Here is an 18,279-nt window from a genome sequence, read left to right as displayed (position 1 = left end):
GAGAGAGGGAGAGAGAGAGAGGGAGAGAGAGAAAATGTGTATGTGTATGAGAGACAGGGAGGGAGAGAGAGACCTGTATTTAGTTTGTAATTCAGAGAAGCCATATTACATAGTTGTGTATTTCTCAATCAGCCCCTCCTGTACGAGGAGACTTTCTGGATCTGGTCGGTTCCACAGTGCCACCCATGCCAGGATAGGGTTCACCGGTCTGGCCTGCGATCGGACCAGTGAGACCACACCACCTCTGGCTCCAGTCGGCGTCCGGTGAAGTTCTGAACGGACGAAGACGGTTGGCCTTGTGGTCATTACTTAACTCAGATTAGGAGGTAGGGGGCAGACATGTGATCTAATGAGTCGCGATCTCATTGGCTGTCCCTGGTTCCCGCCCCCTATGGGACGTGTTTATCGCTGAGATACCGGAACGCCGGGCGAGAGGAGGGAGGGAGAGGGTGAGCGACGTGTAGTCACGGCTCCTCACTGCATCCCGGCCTGGTCAGGGGCTGTGATGTTTCGGGGCTGTGCGTGTCGTTGTGTATATATATTGTTGTACCTCTAAATGATCTCTGATAGAGTATACTTTTCCACTGGTGGGATCTTCTAATGCAGGACAGTGTTAACTCAACAAAACCATGCCATAGTTGAGTCAACAGAAACAGCCATGGGACTATATAGCCATGGGTTATAAGCGTGTGTATGTGTGTGTGAGTCATACACCCATTGCTGGGTACCTCAGGTCCTGTAGATATCCATCATATAACCCTAACACGTGTCTCGGTCTCCTGGGACCCCCCCCCTACCCTACACACATGCATTAGATCACTTCCCTGACCCCAACTGTGATCTAGGAGGCTAAGCCAAGACCTCTCTCCTGTAATCTCTTAAACTAATCTAACACAACACACGCCTCCTCTTTCCAAAGACCCTGCCGCACCAACCGCCCTCCGCCGCCCTCCAAAAATAATCGGAATAATCCACCGGTGAAAACTCGACACTACGTGTAACTCTTACCTCCAAAGTCTCATTAACGCTAACACCTCATTGACCTGGTAATACCCGAGGCTAATGTTGCGCTAAACCCTTCACACTCAAAGCAGCAGACCCAAATCGGCACGCAGTCAAGCCGACTCAGCCTCCAGGCCCTGCGTGCCTCACACATCCCAGGGTCTTACTTAAAAATTCCAGTTGTGCTTTGACCCTCTGATCTTAAACCCGTAATTTCTTGGAACAAACAAGACTGAAAGGCTTATGTTTTTAAAAGCTGCAAATTATATAATGAATAATTGGCCATTTATTTCAGCAAAATATCAGTAAGCAATATTAGAAGCTGGCAGCCACTGTAAGGTGAAACCAACTGTATGCATACAAAATTTTGCATGATAATCGGCGGGAAATTCGATATTGGTCAATTCGATAACGTGCACATAACGGTTAGTGACGTGTTTTGACCATTCCTATTTTCTCCAGGATAAAGTTTTCACCTTAGTATCGGATTGGTTTTACCTGCCGTTCCGTGGTTGGCCAGCGCTTCAGCATCGCCCTGCCTGATTGGCTGAAAGTGGCGGTGCTCTGGCCCTGATTGGACGTTCCTGACGGCGCTGGTGCTCTCTTGGCCTGCAGGGTTCCGGGTTCCACGCTTCGCGGAGGCAGAAGTACGGGAACGTGTTCAAGACCCACCTGCTGGGGAGACCCCTGATCCGCGTGACGGGGGCGGAGAACGTGCGGAAGGTGCTGATGGGGGAGCACACCCTGGTGACGGTGGACTGGCCCCAGAGCACCAGCACCCTGCTGGGGCCCAACAGCCTGGCCAACTCCATCGGAGACATCCACAGGAAGAGGAGGAAGGTAAGGCACACTGTACTTCCCACACCTCTACCTGCACCGTTTACCTGTATCCTTCCCTGTACACTTACCCCCTCTCCTTACCTGTATCCTTCCCTGTACACTTACCCCCTCTCCTTACCCGTATCCTTCCCTGTACACTTACCTGCTCTTCTTACCTGTGTCCTTCCCTGTACACTTACCTGCTCTTCTTACCTGTATCCTTCCCTGCACACTTGTACTTCTTACCTGTAACTACCTGCACTCTTTACATGTACACTTACCTACACTTAGCTATACTCTAAACCAATACACCTACCTATATCTATCCTTACCTGTATCTCATTACCTGCAGTTTATACTTTCCTGTACAATTACCTTTACCTTTACTGCATCCCTTACTTGTCCACATACTCCTTACCTGTACCCTTACCGGTACACCTACATGACAAGATTTTTTTGGCATCTTCATCATCAGCCTAGTCTGACACTGATCTTGACCAATTAAAGAAAAACACTGCCCATGCATCTGTTTGGGCTGTGGTACCTCTGTCAGGAAGGGAAATGGGAGATTGAGCGATTTAGGTCAGGCAGAAGCAGAACCTAACAGGCCCCGGATCTCAGCTTGGGCTGCCCTGCCTGAGTGAAGGGGAAGCAGACGTACAGGCGTGTAGCCCAGGGGTGTCAAACTCCAGTCCTGGAGGGCCACAGTGTCTGCTGGTATTTGTAGCTTTCTTTCAATCACTAGCCAATTATGGCCCTGGCAACAATGTGTGTGGATTATTTAGCCAATCAATGTCTTATAGTAATCGTAATAACAAAAAACAGCAGACACTGTGGCCCTCCAGGACTGGAGTTTGACACCTATGGTTTAGCCAATGAGAAATATGAGAACTGCTAGTTTTCTGCTGACCGGTTCCATCAAAGCCAATTGATGGAGGTCTCCATGTTAGACGATAGGGCTTTTTGGCACCAGAGCGTGCACGATGGGTGCCTAAACAGCAAGGAATGGACAGGAGAATGAACCAGAGGCTTAGTAAGCTGCAAACCTCCGGTAACCACCTGAGTGTGTGAGCTTCTGGGGGGGAACGTCAGTCCCCTGGACCCCTGGGCGCAGCCACGAGCGTGATCCTGCCAATCACGCCTGGCCCTGAACCTCAGACTCCTCCGATGGGGAGGCGCTGTGCCAACTGTGAGAGAAATGCACCTCCTCTGCCCAAGTCCCGGGGGGAAGGGGGGGGAGCGGGGCGGGGCGTAACGAAACAAAGGGGCAGGTTGTGACGTCACTCGCCGTGGCCTCTCAGATCGGCCTGATACAGACCCTGGCGGGTCGATGTCTCATCGAGCCATTAGAGGAGATTGTTGGAGGAGCGGTCGGGACAGGCTCTTTTCATTATCCAGGTTTGGGGGGGGTGCGGGAGGGGGGGGGGGTATGGTGCATACCTTTCCTCCTCCCCGCCATTGTCCCGGCTCAGCCCCGCGCTGTAGCACTGAGAGGTCAACGGGCCGTAATCAGCAGGCTAATCCTCCTGCTCTGAGAGCCCCCCCAACACAAGCCCCTAATGACCTGTAATTAGCCAGCGAGCATTCGGCTAACAAAGAGAGCTCTTTCTGCTTTCTGCTTCCCCCCAGACCCTCGCCCCGGAGTGAGTGCGGGAGTGGGGTTCTGGCATCTGTTCCCCCCCCCCCCCCCCCCGCCCCTGAACCCCCCCCGAACCCCCAGCCCTGTGAGTATAGCATGGAGACACGGGGCGCTGTTACGATAGACGGGTGTCAGTGGACGGGCGCTCTTGGCCTCGACGCGGCGTTGTGGTGATATCTGCGGCGGCGGCGGTGGCTCTTCCAGAGCCGGGCCGTGAACTTTGACCGATCCGGGGCATACCTCGGGCGGATTAAGGAACAGGTCTGTCCGCACGGTGCTGGGTCCCGGAGTTCTAACAACGCTGGCATCGGCGCCGGTGACACAACGGTGACGAACGTCCCACAGTCCCAGCCGAGCTAATCTGCCCTGGGGCTGGCCTAGGCCTGGCACCTGGGACCCGTGGGCAGCTTAACTTGCTGACCCCGGCGTTAAACCTTGTGTTACTCCATCTAGCTCACCGCCCCCCCACCAGAAATACCCTGTCTCCTTCGCCTCTACCGTCCTCTTCCTCTCTTCGCCTCTCCACTGCCCGTTTTTATTTTGACTCCTAAACGTCCCACTCTTATTCTTGAGAGAGAAATAGAAAAAGAGAGAGTGAGAGGGAGAGGGAGAGGAGGGAATAGATGGATGGAAGGGCAGAGCTGTAAGTCAAACTGAAACTGATTTGCCAGACGGGCCCTGTGAAAAAAAAGAAGAAAAAAAGAAAAAAGAAAAAACGCTGGAGAATATGATACTGCCAAAATCTCAACAATTTCTCTCCGACTACGTTCCATACGAGCGGCTCCTCCAAGGCTCTGCGGACCCCCCCTACGGTATTCTGTCATATTCCAGTTTCCTCTGGTTAATGGCTCAAAAGGCAGAGGTCGTGAAACTCACAGTGATGCGTTTCAGCAGGTTCAAACACTGGACCCCATTCAGGAGAGCCGCCCGGGGCTCCTGGAGTTCAGGGCCCCCAGTGGACGGACTGGGGGCCCCCAGTGCCTCCTGCTTACCTGCTGTGCCTCTCTTCTGCCCCCCCCCCCCCCCCCCCTCCCCCTGGGGCCATTGGGCTCCTGGCGTAGAGGGTCTATCCTGATTGGCTGCTGAACCGCGAGGGCTGGTTTCCAGAAGCCACTTGCTTTTCAACCGATCGGACGGCACATCGTAGAGATTAGCCAGCCTTCCTCCTCCTCCTCCTCCTCCTCCTCTTCCTCTTGGTCTTCTGTGCAGTCGTGCGCGACGTGGTCACCCTCGCTAAGGCTGACTTAGTGTCGCCGACACAGCGTGGCTGTGTAACGTCTGTGGTGGGTGTGCAAACTGGAAAGTGTGTGTCATAAGAGGGGGCGTGTGTGTGTGTGCAGCAGGCAGATGAGATGGAATACTAGACTGCTGGCACACACACACACACACACACACACACACAGACACTCACACACATAATATAAAAGTCTCTTAAAGCGTTGATTGAATACCAGCTCTGTGGGGGCAGGGAAGAGAGAGAGTTTATGGTCACTGGGCGTGAGGATCAGTGGTAGGGACTGCACCAGTGAGGGGAACAGCACCTGCAGTCACCTCAGCGGCCAGCAGAGGGCGTTTTTATCCTGCGACGTGCTGATTATTGTTTCAGCAAAATGATGAATGGGGGATTGTGTTTCAGTAGAGGGTTAAAAGGAGGTAGAGAGGGAGGGGGAGAGGGTGGGATGAAGGGAGGGAGGGGGGGAGGGAGGAGACAGAGAAGGAGAACAGTTTAAAAAAAAAATGGAAGAGATGAAAGAATAAAGAAGTGTTACACGCCGGTCAAACCAGCAGCTGAGTTCAGTATCGTGGAGGACACATGGGAATGATTTGCTGGGGGAGTGGACGGATATCAAAAAGTCACGTTTTGTAATAAAGCCCGAAAAGCATTTTGAGATTTTCTCGTTTTTTTTTTGGGAGCGCTTACTGGAATCTCCTGGCTGGAGGGCCGGAGCCGCCTCGCTCGCGGCTACCCTCTGCTGCACCGCTCAGTACCTGCAGTAGGAGGCGCTGCCAAAACACGCAGAGGTTACAGACCACAGAGAGGACAGCAGGGACATGTATGTTTCCTCTAACGCGACGTGCGGACTCCCACTCACAGGCACGGAGGCGCGCGAGAGGTGTCCTTTCCGTATTCCGGTCGGCTCACTCCGTGTTATTTGTGTACCGCAAGGGCATTGTCACGAGGCAGGCTTTTTAACAGAGATCCAGGAATGGACTCCGGATCGCAAGCCAAGGGTGACAGTGAGTCCTTCGAGCAGAGGCTGACTCAGAGTGGAGGGGCCATCTGCTGCCGGCTGGCACTGCTTAATTTGGAAAAGGCCGATTGCATAATACGCAGAAAAAATGACGGTACGTAAATGAATGGAATGGCTGCATTCGAGCTGTACTGTCAGGATGACTGTTGGGTGCTCATGACCCGGCCTGGAGTGTGCCGAACAGGCCCACGTTCTCACAGGCAGCGTGATTGTAATTGTTTTTTGGATTCGAATGGCGTTTCCGTGCTCGATTGATCTTGGCCGGTGAAATCGAGCCAACCGAAAAAGACCAGAAAGACTTTTAAGGGTTTTTAACTTTTCGAGAGTATTTCAAAGGTTCCAATACGACAGACAAAGCTCTCTCTGCGAATTCTGCAGTTCTGTATGTTCAGTGTCCACCGGGCCACGGCGTGTATGAAGCATGAGGATAGGTACTCTGAGAGGGAAACATGAACACACGGAGAGAAATAGAAAAGGAAAACCGTTTGACTGTATCTGAATATTTTCACTTTTTCACTGCTGTAAACCCCCCCCCCCGCCCCCCCGCTTTCGGGAGTGGGAGAGAAGCCTTCCACGTCTTCTGCCCCTGTGCCGACTGCTAAACGATCCCCGTCTGTTCACCTGAGAGAGGCCCGAGGCTCCGTCTGGGTGTTTTTTTTTACCTCACCTGCTCGCTTTTGCTTTTCGAGGGTTCAGGCCTGGGTTCAGCCCAACTTTCCTTCTGTTTCTCCGTAAAGTGTCTTTGTGGCAGTTCTCCGTAAAAAAGGCGCGAGACAAAATACATCAAATTGAACCGCGCGCTAATGCCAAACAGCAGCTAGCCGTCGGGGGGGGAAAGCCAGGATTGATTCCCTGCCCGCGGAGGAAAACGCCAGAACGCCCGATGCACAACGCCAGAAAGCAGGCACGACCTGCAGGTGTACCATGAACGTGAGATCATTTTAGCTGTCGGTCACGGCAACCTGAAGTTTAAGAGACAGATGCTGCACTATCATAGCGATGGAGTTTGGCAGGCCTTGGTGGTTAGTAGCGTATGACAAAACTATCAATTTACCCTATTTAAACAATTGACTCATTGTTCTTTGACATTCATTACGTGACATGCATAATTTGCAAGCTTATATGACATTATGACATGCAATTAGTTCTCCACACCTGGAACACATGGTGGTCTGTTTCCATGTTGTTTAATGAATGAAATGAATGATTAAAGGTTAGTGATGTCACCGGTCATAAACATAAACAGACCCCGCACACTTACGTTCAGCAGCACAGAGGCACAATTACGTTCTCACATCCTGGTAAATGACCGGAGAAGAGGCCTGGCTGCCTGGGAGCTGGGCTTGACCGTTCCACTGGCGGAGTGCAGGGGTTCAACCTGGTGGTTAGTGCGTCAGCTTCTCCCACTCGCCATTGAGGTTAGAAGAGCTGAAACTATTTGGTTTGGGCACCTTGAGCAGTGTTCTCAACGCAGTGCTTTGTCCAGTCTCCTGACAGGGGCTAGGGGGAGAGGGGGAGAGGGGGACGGGACGTCGGGATGGCCAGGAGGGCGTGGGCCTCCTGATAAACGGCGCTGGCAGTGGCACCGGTTGCTCCACGCTTAACCTCCTGACCCCGTCTGTGATCTCTGCTCCCCCGCTGCCACGGCAACCCTGATCTCTGCTCCCCCGCTGCCACGGCAACCCTGATCTCTGCTCCCCCGCTGCCACGGCAACCCTGATCTCTGCTCCCCCGCTGCCACGGCAACCCTGATCTCTGCTCCCCCGCTGCCACGGCAACCCTGATCTCTGCTCCCCCGCTGCCATGGCAACCCAGCGCTCACTGCAGCTCTGTTCATTCATACTGTCACTCTCCTGAGTATGACAGAGAGGGAGAGGGAGAGAGGGAGAGAGGGAGAGAGGGAGGGAGAGAGAGAGGGAGGGAGAGAGAGAGGGAGGGAGGGAGGGGGAGAGAGGGAGAGAGAGAGGGAGGGAGGGAGGGGGAGAGAGGGAGAGAGGGAGGGAGAGAGAGAGGGAGGGAGGGAGGGAGAGAGGGAGAGAGGGAGAGAGGGAGAGGGAGGGAGGGAGGGAGGGGGGGAGAGAGGGGGAGAGGGAGAGAGGGAGGGGGAGAGAGGGAGAGAGGGAGGGAGGGAGGGAGGGGGAGAGGGAGAGGGAGAGAGGGAGAGAGGGAGGGAGAGAGGGAGGGGGAGAGAGGGAGAGAGGGAGGGAGAGAGGGGGAGAGAGGGAGGGGGAGAGAGGGAGAGAGGGAGGGAGGGAGGGGGAGAGAGGGAGGGGGAGAGAGGGGGAGAGAGAGGAAGAGAGAGGGAGGGAGGGGGAGAGAGAGGGAGAAGGAAAGAGAGAGAGGGAGAGAGAGAGATAGAGGGTGGGAGAGAGAGAGGGAGAGAGAGGCAGAGAGAGAGAGGGAGAGAGAGGAAGGAGAGGGAGGGAGAGAGGGAGAGGGAGAAGGAGAGAGAGGGAGAGAGAAGGAGAGAGAGATAGAGGGGGAGCTAGGGGGAGAGAAAAGTGTGCTAGGATGAGAGAGGAATGTATAGATTGAAGCGGTGTTTTGATGATACCGCAAGAATGGTGTGGGGAAAAGGAGGAGAGAGGGAAAGGGAGGCAGGCGGAGATAGAGGGATGGCAGGAGGAGAGGAATAGCGTGTGGAGCGGAAGGGGAGGAGGATGCGTGTCTGTCACCGTGCCTTTACGACTCTGGAAGAGCTCAGTGGAGTCGAGGTATTCGGGGTCAGATGGCACTGGGACGGTGTATAAAAAGTGCTATTGTTAGTCTTCGGCGCTGGAGTTTTTAAGGGGAACATGGATGTTATTTCACCAAACAAACCCTCGCAAGTGAGGCGCATTAGAAATGCACCACGGCCGCCAGGAAAATCTTACCTTTCCCTCCGAGAGCTGACAAAGAGGGAAACTCTCCCACTCGCTGGAATGAGAGAGGGAGAGGACAGAGGAGAGAAAAATGAATTTTCCATTGAAAAACTCTGGGTAAAAACGAGAGGAACACAGCGTAAGAAGTGCTGCGGTAAATCAGGGGGACTGCAGTGGGATAACAGCTTCATGGCTTCTCCACGCTCTCTCGGTAAATCAGGAGCGACTGGGGCCGCCTGTCATGCGTGGAGGACGGGGGGCGGTGGACCACGTGTTGGGGCGGTGTTGAGGTGCGTGGAGGACAGGGGGCGGTGGACCACGTGTTGGGGCGGTGTTGAGGTGCGTGGAGGACAGGGGGCGGTGGACCACGTGTTGGGGCGGTGTTGAGGTGCGTGGAGGACAGGGGGCGGTGTTGAGGTGCGTGGGGGACAGGGGGCGGTGTTGAGGTGTGTGGGGGACAGGGGGCGGTGGACCACGTGTTGGGGCGGTGTTGAGGTGCGTGGAGGACAGGGGGCGGTGTTGAGGTGCGTGGGGGACAGGGGGCGGTGGACGACGTGTTGGGGTGTGTGGAAGAGGCGGGCGGGGGTGCCAGGTGTAATTGGGAATTGTCCTGAGGGGGGAGGGGGGTTCGGCCCCAGTGCTGGACAGAGCTTCCTTCATACGAGATTTGTGATTTCAGTGGGATCCATCTGAAAAAACTAAATACAGATAAATAAAATAAACCTAACCTGAGTCCATTCCCATTTCCTGGGATTCCACATTTGTCCATAAATTTGACGGACAACGAAAGCAAGAGTCTTATTTTTTTTTCTCGGCGCCGTTGCAGTTTGGCCAGTTCGGAGATCAGAAAACCTGACTCAGCGAGCTGAGTTTGTGCAGAAACTTGTAAAACTTGTGTTTACTTGTAAGTTTAAGTTAAGGACAAACGTTGATCGAATCCAGGCCTCATTCAGCTTATGTTTGACTGTTGGGGTCTCACCTGTTACCCTGGCACTGCAAACTTCGAGTTTAACACCTCCAGTGCCACCTCCAACCCCACTGGCATCATTCCTGCTGGTAAACCAGATGAGTGAAATCCCTCTCTCTCATTTACCTGTCTACCGGCTCATTTAGGACAGGGGAATCCTGTCACCTGTGCTTTTGCTTTACCTGTTACATAAAAGTACCAAATGAAAAGCAGGGTTTTACTCTTACCAGAGATGCCTGGAGAGGTACAGGGTTGCCACCTCAGTCCTGTAAAAATCCTGGACACATGCGAAGCTGGCAAACTGAGTAAGCAGGACTGTCAATCGCTCTCGAGGGTGCGTGAGCCTGAAGGAATGTGGTGCGCAACTACCTTGTGCTTGGTGCCAATTCCTCTTTCATTAAAAAAATGAAGTGAAGGTCTCTGTACCATTTGTTACATTAAATTTAGGAACAAACACTGGATACGCTGTCTACATTTAGCAATACTAATGTATGCGACACTTGAAAATACTTAGATTCCGGGACATTTCGTTTCATAATTTTTTCCAGGACAGACAACAAATATCCCGGAGACAGTCCCGGAAAATCCAGGACGAGTGGCAACCCTAGGTACAGCCAGAGCAGGGCATGCACAGGTTTCCCGATGTGAAGGGTTGCTAACGTGCTACGAAGCACGGAGTGAACTCGGAAGGGCCCTACGTGCTGCGGAGAGCACACACCCACCCGCCCGGAGAGATGAGCCAAGAGCCACATTTCTCAGGACTCACACATTATATCTGTCACAATCCATGGTCGAGGAGAACTCTGTACAAGAAAACAGCCCACGAAGGCAGGATTAGTGTCAGACATCGCTTTCATTGACTTTGAGCTTTGGATTATAGCTTTCTGCAGCTGTCCAAAGTGCCACACACAAGAGCTTTTTGTTACAGCAATCACTATGGTAATATGTGAATATCCACAGCTATTAGAATTGCGTCTGTGTGTGTGTGTGTCTGTGCGTGCGTGCGCGTGTGTGTATAAGCGCGCCCGTCTGTCGGTCTGTCTGAGAGAGACAGGGAGAGCGACGGAGAGCCAAGAGCAAGTCTCCTCTCCGACCTCAAACATCTTAAGGAGCTCCGCGGCAGCTCCAACCCAAACCGAGTTCCCCCCCCCCCCCCCCCCCCGCTCGCCCGGGGCTTCTCACGGGTGGCAGCGTCACGTGGCGGTTAGACTGGGCTCGCCGCTCCGACGCTGTGCGCGGCGTTCCCTGCACGGGGCGCTGCCCGCAGGCCTAGGCGCTCGCTCGACCTGAATCACTCCGTCACACTTCCACAGCGCGTACGGAAGGGTGTGCTTATTATTGCAAAGTCATGTGAGCCGTCGTGTGCGTTTCCGTGGATACGATCGTGTCCCAAATGCCTAAATGAAAGTAAAATGTATTACAGAGACACTGGCCTGTACCCTGTTATAACTCTTGTTGTATTTCTGTGAGTCGCATCATATTGGTTCTCGGAATTGTAATTAAAAGGGAGTGAGTAATTATTTTAGTAGGGTGTAGTTAATACTAGTACTAGTTTTGTCAGGGTAATGCCTGTAGGATTGCTGTGGACTGAATCTCGCTCTACTAGCTGCTGGTCTGCCTGATAGACAGGAGCGTGACGTTATTGATATTCATATTTTGTCCAACACAGACTGGATAAACTAAAAAAACTTTGACAGCAGATGGGCCGCAATGGAATGCATGGGGTTTGCAGTTGGGGGAACGGGGAGAGGATTTAAGGGGTCCTGAGGGAGAACTCAGTGACTAAACAGTCTCTCTCTCTCTCTCTCTCTCTCTCTCTCTCTCTCTCTCTCTCTCTCTCTCTCTCTCTCTCTCCCGGCAGGTGTTTGCCAAGGTGTTCAGCCACGAGGCCCTGGAGAGCTACCTGCCGCAGATCCAGCGGGTGATCCAGGAGACGCTGCGGGTGTGGAGCAGTGACGCGGAGCCCGTGAACGTTTACCGGGAGTCCCAGCGGCTGTCCTTCCACATGGCGCTCCGCGTGCTCCTGGGCTTCCGCGTGTCCGACGACGAGATCCGCCACCTCTTCAACACCTTCCAGGTGTTCGTGGACAACCTCTTCTCCCTGCCCATAGACCTGCCCTTCTCCGGCTACAGGAAGGTGAGCCAGCAGCCCCCCGCCCCCCGGCCCCCGACCGCCGTCCCATCCCGTTACAAAATGCAGTTTGCTTCAAAACTATCCTTCCCTGTATTGTAAATATATACAGGAAATATAAGGATAAATATATATCACAGCAATATATTGTTGAAAGAAATTTGCAATATGCAAATGCAGTAATGATCTGTGTTTATGTGGTAGAGTGTGGTTAATATATTTATACATTTCATTTAGATTTATCCCAGTATTTATATTTGGACCAGGGGCTGCCCATTCCAGTAGTCCAATGTGTCAGGATTTCCCCTGGCTGCAAGATGTAAAATATTCTTTTTTGGAAAATGAAATCACCCCGCATCCATGGTTTATTAGAGAAATAAACATTGGTTTTACATTATTAGCTGTGAAATGGTACTCTGTATTCAACAGTGATCTGTGTTCAACCACTGTTTTCTTTTAATGTAGTGGAATTTCTTTGTAATTTAATCTAGGACTATGCTTAATCTGTGTCTGTGAAGCTGGCACAGGAAGGAAAACAGTGATAGTCTATTAGATGCCAGTGAGGTATATTGTGGATGTCAGATGGTGAGAAGCCATGTTATGGATGAATGATGGTGACAAGGCACTGGCCATCATGGTGACAGACCATTGGCCATCATGGTTACAGACCATTGGCCATCATGGTTACAGACCATTGGCCATCATGGTGACAGGGCATTGGCCATCATGGTTACAGGGCATTGGCCATCATGGTGACAGGGCATTGGCTATCATGGTGACAGGGCATTGGCCATCATGGTGACAGACCATTGGCCATCATGGTTACAGAGCATTGGCCATCATGGTTACAGAGCATTGGCCATCATGGTTACAGACCATTGGCCATCATGGTTACAGACCATTGGCCATCATGGTGACAGGGCATTGGCCATCATGGTGACAGGGCATTGGCCATCATGGTAACAGAGCGTTGGCCATCATGGTGACAGGGCATTAACCGTGGTGGTAACAGAGCATTGGGCGTGGTGGTAACAGGGCATTGGCCATCATGGTAACAGAGCGTTGGCCATAATGGTAACAGTGCATTAACCGTGGTGGTAACAGAGCATTGGGCGTGGTGGTAACAGGGCATTGGCCATCATGGTTACAGGGCATTGGCCATCATGGTTACAGGGCATTAACCGTGGTGGTAACAGAGCATTGGCCATCATGGTAACAGAGCATTGGCCATAATGGTGACAGAGCATTGGCCATAACGGTGACAGTGCATTAACCGTGGCGGTAACAGAGCATTGGCTGTGGTAGTAACCGTGGAGGTGACCGTGCCCTGGCCTGGTTTGTGTGCAGGGTATCCGCGCCCGGGACAGTCTGCAGAGGAGCATCGAGAAGGCCATCCGGGAGAAGCCGCTGTGCAGCGAGGGGAAGGAGTACGCGGACGCGCTGGACGTGCTGATGGAGAGCGCCAAAGAGAACGGCACCGAGCTCACCATGCAGGAGCTGAAGGTACGGCCGCGCCATTGGCTGCTCGTTACACACGTGCCCATTATCAACTGAGCTGATTGGCTGTGGAAATGATGAGAAACTTGGGATGCAGAGGGTAAATGATTGGCATTTATGTAGCGCCTTTATCCAAAGCGCTGTACAATTGATGCTTCTCATTCACCCATTCATACACACACTCACACACTCACGGCGATTGGCTGCCATGCAAGGCACGAACCAGCTCGTCAGGAGCATTTAGGGGTTAGGTGTCTCACTCAGGGACACTTTGACACTGCCAGGAAGGGGGATCGAACCGGCAACCCTCCGACTGACCGGACGACAGCTCTTACCGCCTGAGCTAATGTCGCCCAGATAGCCAGTGTGGGTTCACCATTTTGGAAAGCTTTTGATCAGCTGTGTACGGCTGTGCCCATGGTTAGACCCACAGAACATGCTGGTTTTTGTTTTCACCTTCAAATCACCATCAACTGCTTCAGACCCAAGAGCCAAGCTGAGGTAGAATAAACTGTTTAAATGAAGCAATTCATTTCTGAGCGACAGTGAAAAGCTGCTCTCCAGAAACGGGACTGAATATCGCTGCCTTACGCAGTCAGTAACACAGCTGAAATGGGAAAGTCCCCCTTTTTTCGAACAGGTTTTTGTTCTCGTTTCGATACCCAGCTTGGAAAGCCCAGATGACACACTCTGGAAGGTCCCGTTTTGAAGTTATGACATAGCTCCTCCCCCGATGTGCAATGTATACACAAGCACAGATACCATCCGAAAAAGTGTGAAATTGAAACAATAAATTTCATCCACGCAGAACTGTACCGGCTTTGAGTTGGGTGTTAAATGTCTCCACACTGTTCATGCTCACAGCGCAGATCTGAGTAAAATACATAGGATACTTTCTTTTTTCCCTTTCAATACTTTGAAACCACTGATACAGATCCATAATAATCCATCCATCCATCCATTATCTTAATCCGCTTATCCTGAACAGAGTCGCAGGGGGGCTGGAGCCTATCCCAGCATACATTGGGCGAAAGGCAGGAATACATCCTGGACAGGTCGCCAGTCCATCTCAGGGCACACACACCATTCTCTCACACACTCAGACCTATGGGCAATTTAGACTCTCCAATCAGCCTAACCTGCATGTCTTTGGACTGTGGGAGGAAACCGGAGTACCCGGAGGAAACCCACGCAGACACGGGGAGAACATGCAAACTCCACACAGAGAGGCCCCGGCCGACGGGGATTCGAACCCAGGACCTCCTTGCTGTGAGGCGGCAGTGCTACCCACTGCACCGTCCATGCCGCCTCCGATCCATAATAATTTTCAACAAAATGTTTTTGTTGAACTTTGCTATTTATTCATCGTACGAATAATGAAGACTATGATTGGAAAAAAAAGAAGTCTAGTATTTCCAATTTGGCCCAGATCCAGACCAGACCAGTGTTTATGGTGTACACATGGGCTTTTGGCTTTACACTAATGTTCAGGGAACTAGACCACTCCTTCCTCTATTGTAGTTACCTGATGCTGGAATTCACGAAAGGGAATGATTAAACAACATATCCATCTGTACTGGCCTGCCTCACAGTAGTATCACCCAGAAAAAACAAAAAAATGCCTTAAGGCCTTGTTAATGAGAAGGGATTTAGGGAGAGACGTGCAGAGTGAAATGAACGTCTTCCAAGAATATCTTCCTGTAATCCCAGAGACAATCAGCGCTTGCTGTTAGCTCGCTGTGATGATTTGGATTTGGAGAACGCACGCCTTGTCCTCCGAGCACAGCCCACACGGATGCGTGGATGCCTGTAGGTGCATACAACAGCTCAGATGGTTCAGTTTCACATTTCAGGTGAGACACTTTTGTACAGACAAAGGGGTTCATACCAGGGTGGTCATGGAAGGACTGTGAACCTATCCCCCACCACAAAGTAAACGGTCACTCTGCTAGAAAGAAATTTAGACACATGGAAGTTATCCTGGTAGTTTTTTTTTTCTTTTCTGTCAAAACACAGCGGAGACATTCATGTCCAGACATTTGACCAGTCATGCTACAAAAAGCGATCCCAGACAGGCGTACCACCCCAGCCCAGCGGTAGCACCGTGGGTGTCCAGCGCAGGAATAGGCCCCAGGCAGAGGGAAGCAGCCCAACAACCTGTCATTTCCCATAATCAGGCCGCAGACAGCCTCATTGAGAGGCATCGCCCTGCCAGAGGAGCTCCTGGCTGCTTCAGTTCTGCCTCCCCACACTTATGTAAAAAAATCAATGTTTCCAGTCCAATAAATGAGAAGTCTGATTGACAGGTGGACGCCATTGGTGATAAATTCCCGGGACTGATTTGGGGCTTTGCCTGCTCCGTGTTTTCCCTCTCTTGTTCTCTCTCCCTCTCTCTCGTGCCTAAACGTGGAGAATTTGAGGTGCGAGGGCCAAATTTGAGCCAATCGCTCAGTTGTCAGGAAGCCCCACCTGTTTCCTGCCCCCCTCCCCCCGTCCCTGGGCCCCTAAACTCACACGCTCCACCCCGTATGAGCGAAACCCCGTCAAAACAACCCCAATTTGTTCCTGTCCTGTCCTGCCACGGTGGCAGAGACATGCTGACGTGAATAGCGACCACAGGGGATCAAACCTCATCCCTGTAGGGCTTCTCCATCCAGTGTTTTTCCCCAAATCACTCCCTCTGACACTGTGGGCATCATGGATCACCATGGATCATCGTCATGGCGACCCGCACTCTCGTCTCCAGCAGATCAGGGGTCAGAGGTCGCAGGCGGCTCGGTTCACTTGGATGACCCCATTTTCCTAGCGGTACACCTCCTCTGGTGTGTCACGGCGGCCTGTAGCGTAGTGGTTAAGGTCCGTCACTGGGACACAAGGTCGGTGGTTCTAATCCCAGTGTTGCCACAATAAGATCTGCACAGCCGTTGGGCCCTTGAGCAAGGCCCTTAACCCTGCATTGCTCCAGGGGAGAGGATTGATTGTCTCCTGCTTTGTCTAATCAATCTACATCGCTCTGGATAAATGACATGTAATGTTATTACGGGACAGCAGAGCAATGTTGCCCGTCTCCATCAGCCACCGCCTACGATTGGTCAGATCCCTCTGGCATCCACCCTTAAACGATCGGCTTCAAGAGAGGTCGGCGCGTGTGCTCCAACCTCACTACGACCACGACCGTAACTTAGTCCCAGAAAGCCGTTCCTGATCTCGGCGGCGCTAACCCTCCTCCCCCTCTCCCCCCTCTCCCCCCTCCCCTCCCTCCCTCCCTCCCCTCCCCTCTCCGGCAGGAGTCGACGATCGAGCTGATCTTCGCGTCCTTCGCCACCACGGCGAGCGCCAGCACGTCTCTGATCATGCAGCTGCTGCGGCACCCTGCGGTGCTGGAGAAGCTGCGGGAGGAGCTCCGCGGGCGCGGCATCCTGCAGAACGGCTGCCTGTGTGAGGCCGAGCTGCGGCTCGACAACATCTGCGGCCTCAAGTACCTGGACTGCGTCATCAAGGAGGTGCTGCGGCTGTTCACGCCCGTCTCCGGGGGCTACCGCACCGCCGTGCAGACCTTCGAGCTGGACGTGAGTCACGGCCCCCCCGCCGCCCACCACCAACACACACGCCTCCTCCTACACCCCACACACGGCTCGTCTCCGTAGAGAAGGGGTGTCAAACTCCAGTCCTGGAGGGCCGCAGAGTCCACACACCTGCTTCTCAAGGCCTTAATTGGCTGCTGATTGAAAGGAAACCACGAAAACCAGCAGGCACTACGGCCCTCCAGGACTGGAGTTTGACACCCCTACCATAGATGTACCCTTTTTAGTCCTTTATGAAACCCTCTATCTGAAACTGCGAAGCGTGAAAGCTCCCTGACCCGTTTTACCCGACAACGAAGGCTTGACCTAGATAATCCAAAAGAAGCGTGTGCTCTTGGTAATGATATTATGAAAAGTTGTTTATCTGGACTGTCTAGTGAGGTCCCTTTCATTGTTCACAGAAGAAGAAGATTTCTTTATTTCATTATCTTGGTTGACTTGGTAGACTCACACTGTCTCTCTCCTCCCCTCTCCCTCTCCTCCCCTCTCTCTCTCTCTCTCTCTCTCTCTCGCGTTCTCCAGGGGATGCAGATCCCGAAAGGCTGGAGCGTGATGTACAGCATCCGGGACACGCACGACACCTCGGCCGTGTTCAAGGACGTGGGCTCCTTCGACCCCGAGCGCTTCGGCCAGGAGCGCAGCGAGGACAAGGAGGGCCGCTTCCACTACCTGCCCTTCGGCGGGGGCGTGCGGGCCTGCCTGGGCAAGCAGCTGGCCACCCTGTTCCTCCGCATCCTGGCCATCGAGCTGGCCAGCACCAGCCGCTTCGAGCTGGCCACCCGGACGTTCCCGCGCATCGCCACCGTGCCCGTCCTGCACCCGGCCGACGGCCTCAGGGTCAAGTTCTACGGCCTGGACTCCAACCAGAACGAGATCATGGCCAAGTCCGACGAGCTGCTGGGAGCGACCGTGTGATCGCCCGGGGCGACGGGGCGGGGCCGTGGGGGGGGCAGAGAGCGGGGCGGGGGGGAGAGCGGGCGGGGCGGGGGGGGAGATGAGCGATGGCTGAGCTGTTTCCCATTTTTGCCGCCCTCTCTCTACAAAAAGTTTGAAAGACATTTTTTTTTGGTCTGTATTATTATATTAATTATTATTGTTCTTCGGACATTCTTGAGAGAGAAGATGAAAAGAAAAGAAACTGCCAAATATGTATAGTCTTTATTCTTTTTCTAAAAAAAACCCAACAAAACAACAAAAAAAAAAAAAAGCATAAAAAATAAAAATAAAAGTAACGTTATGAGAAATGCACAATGACGTGTGGGGGGCAAGGGTGGGGTGGGGGGGGAGGGGGAAGGGTAAAACAGGGTAAAGAGATTTATCATTTCGGGGGGGGGGGAACAAGTTCCACCCCCCTTTCACTAACCTGACCTGGAGCGCGGGGATGAAGGAACGAACAGATTACTGAAAAACAGAAAGAGAGAGAGAGAGAGAGCGAGAGAGTAAGAACGAGACAAGGCGATGGACAGAATGAAAGAAAGAAGAAAAGAAAGAACGAAAGAAAGGATGAAATAAAGAAGGACAGACAGG

General features: G+C 52.7%; 1 protein-coding gene across 1 annotated transcript in view; it reads left to right on the top strand.

The window, feature by feature from the left end:
- LOC133135017 (cytochrome P450 26B1) overlaps positions 1–17,667 on the top strand; it is a 34,660-nt gene extending 16,993 nt beyond the window's left edge. The window contains exons 2-6 of the mRNA XM_061251748.1: positions 1,618–1,842; positions 11,402–11,677; positions 13,019–13,174; positions 16,456–16,737; positions 17,275–17,667. Of these exons, the coding sequence (XP_061107732.1) occupies positions 1,618–1,842; positions 11,402–11,677; positions 13,019–13,174; positions 16,456–16,737; positions 17,275–17,667 (1,332 nt within the window). The remainder of the gene's footprint in view (positions 1–1,617; positions 1,843–11,401; positions 11,678–13,018; positions 13,175–16,455; positions 16,738–17,274) is intronic.
- Positions 17,668–18,279: the final 612 nt, after the last annotated feature.

Source organism: Conger conger, chromosome 8 (genome assembly GCF_963514075.1).
Source record: "Conger conger chromosome 8, fConCon1.1, whole genome shotgun sequence".
Lineage (NCBI taxonomy): Eukaryota > Metazoa > Chordata > Actinopteri > Anguilliformes > Congridae > Conger > Conger conger.
Note: the sequence above shows the minus strand (reverse complement) of the source record. Positions and strands in the feature narration are given on the sequence as shown.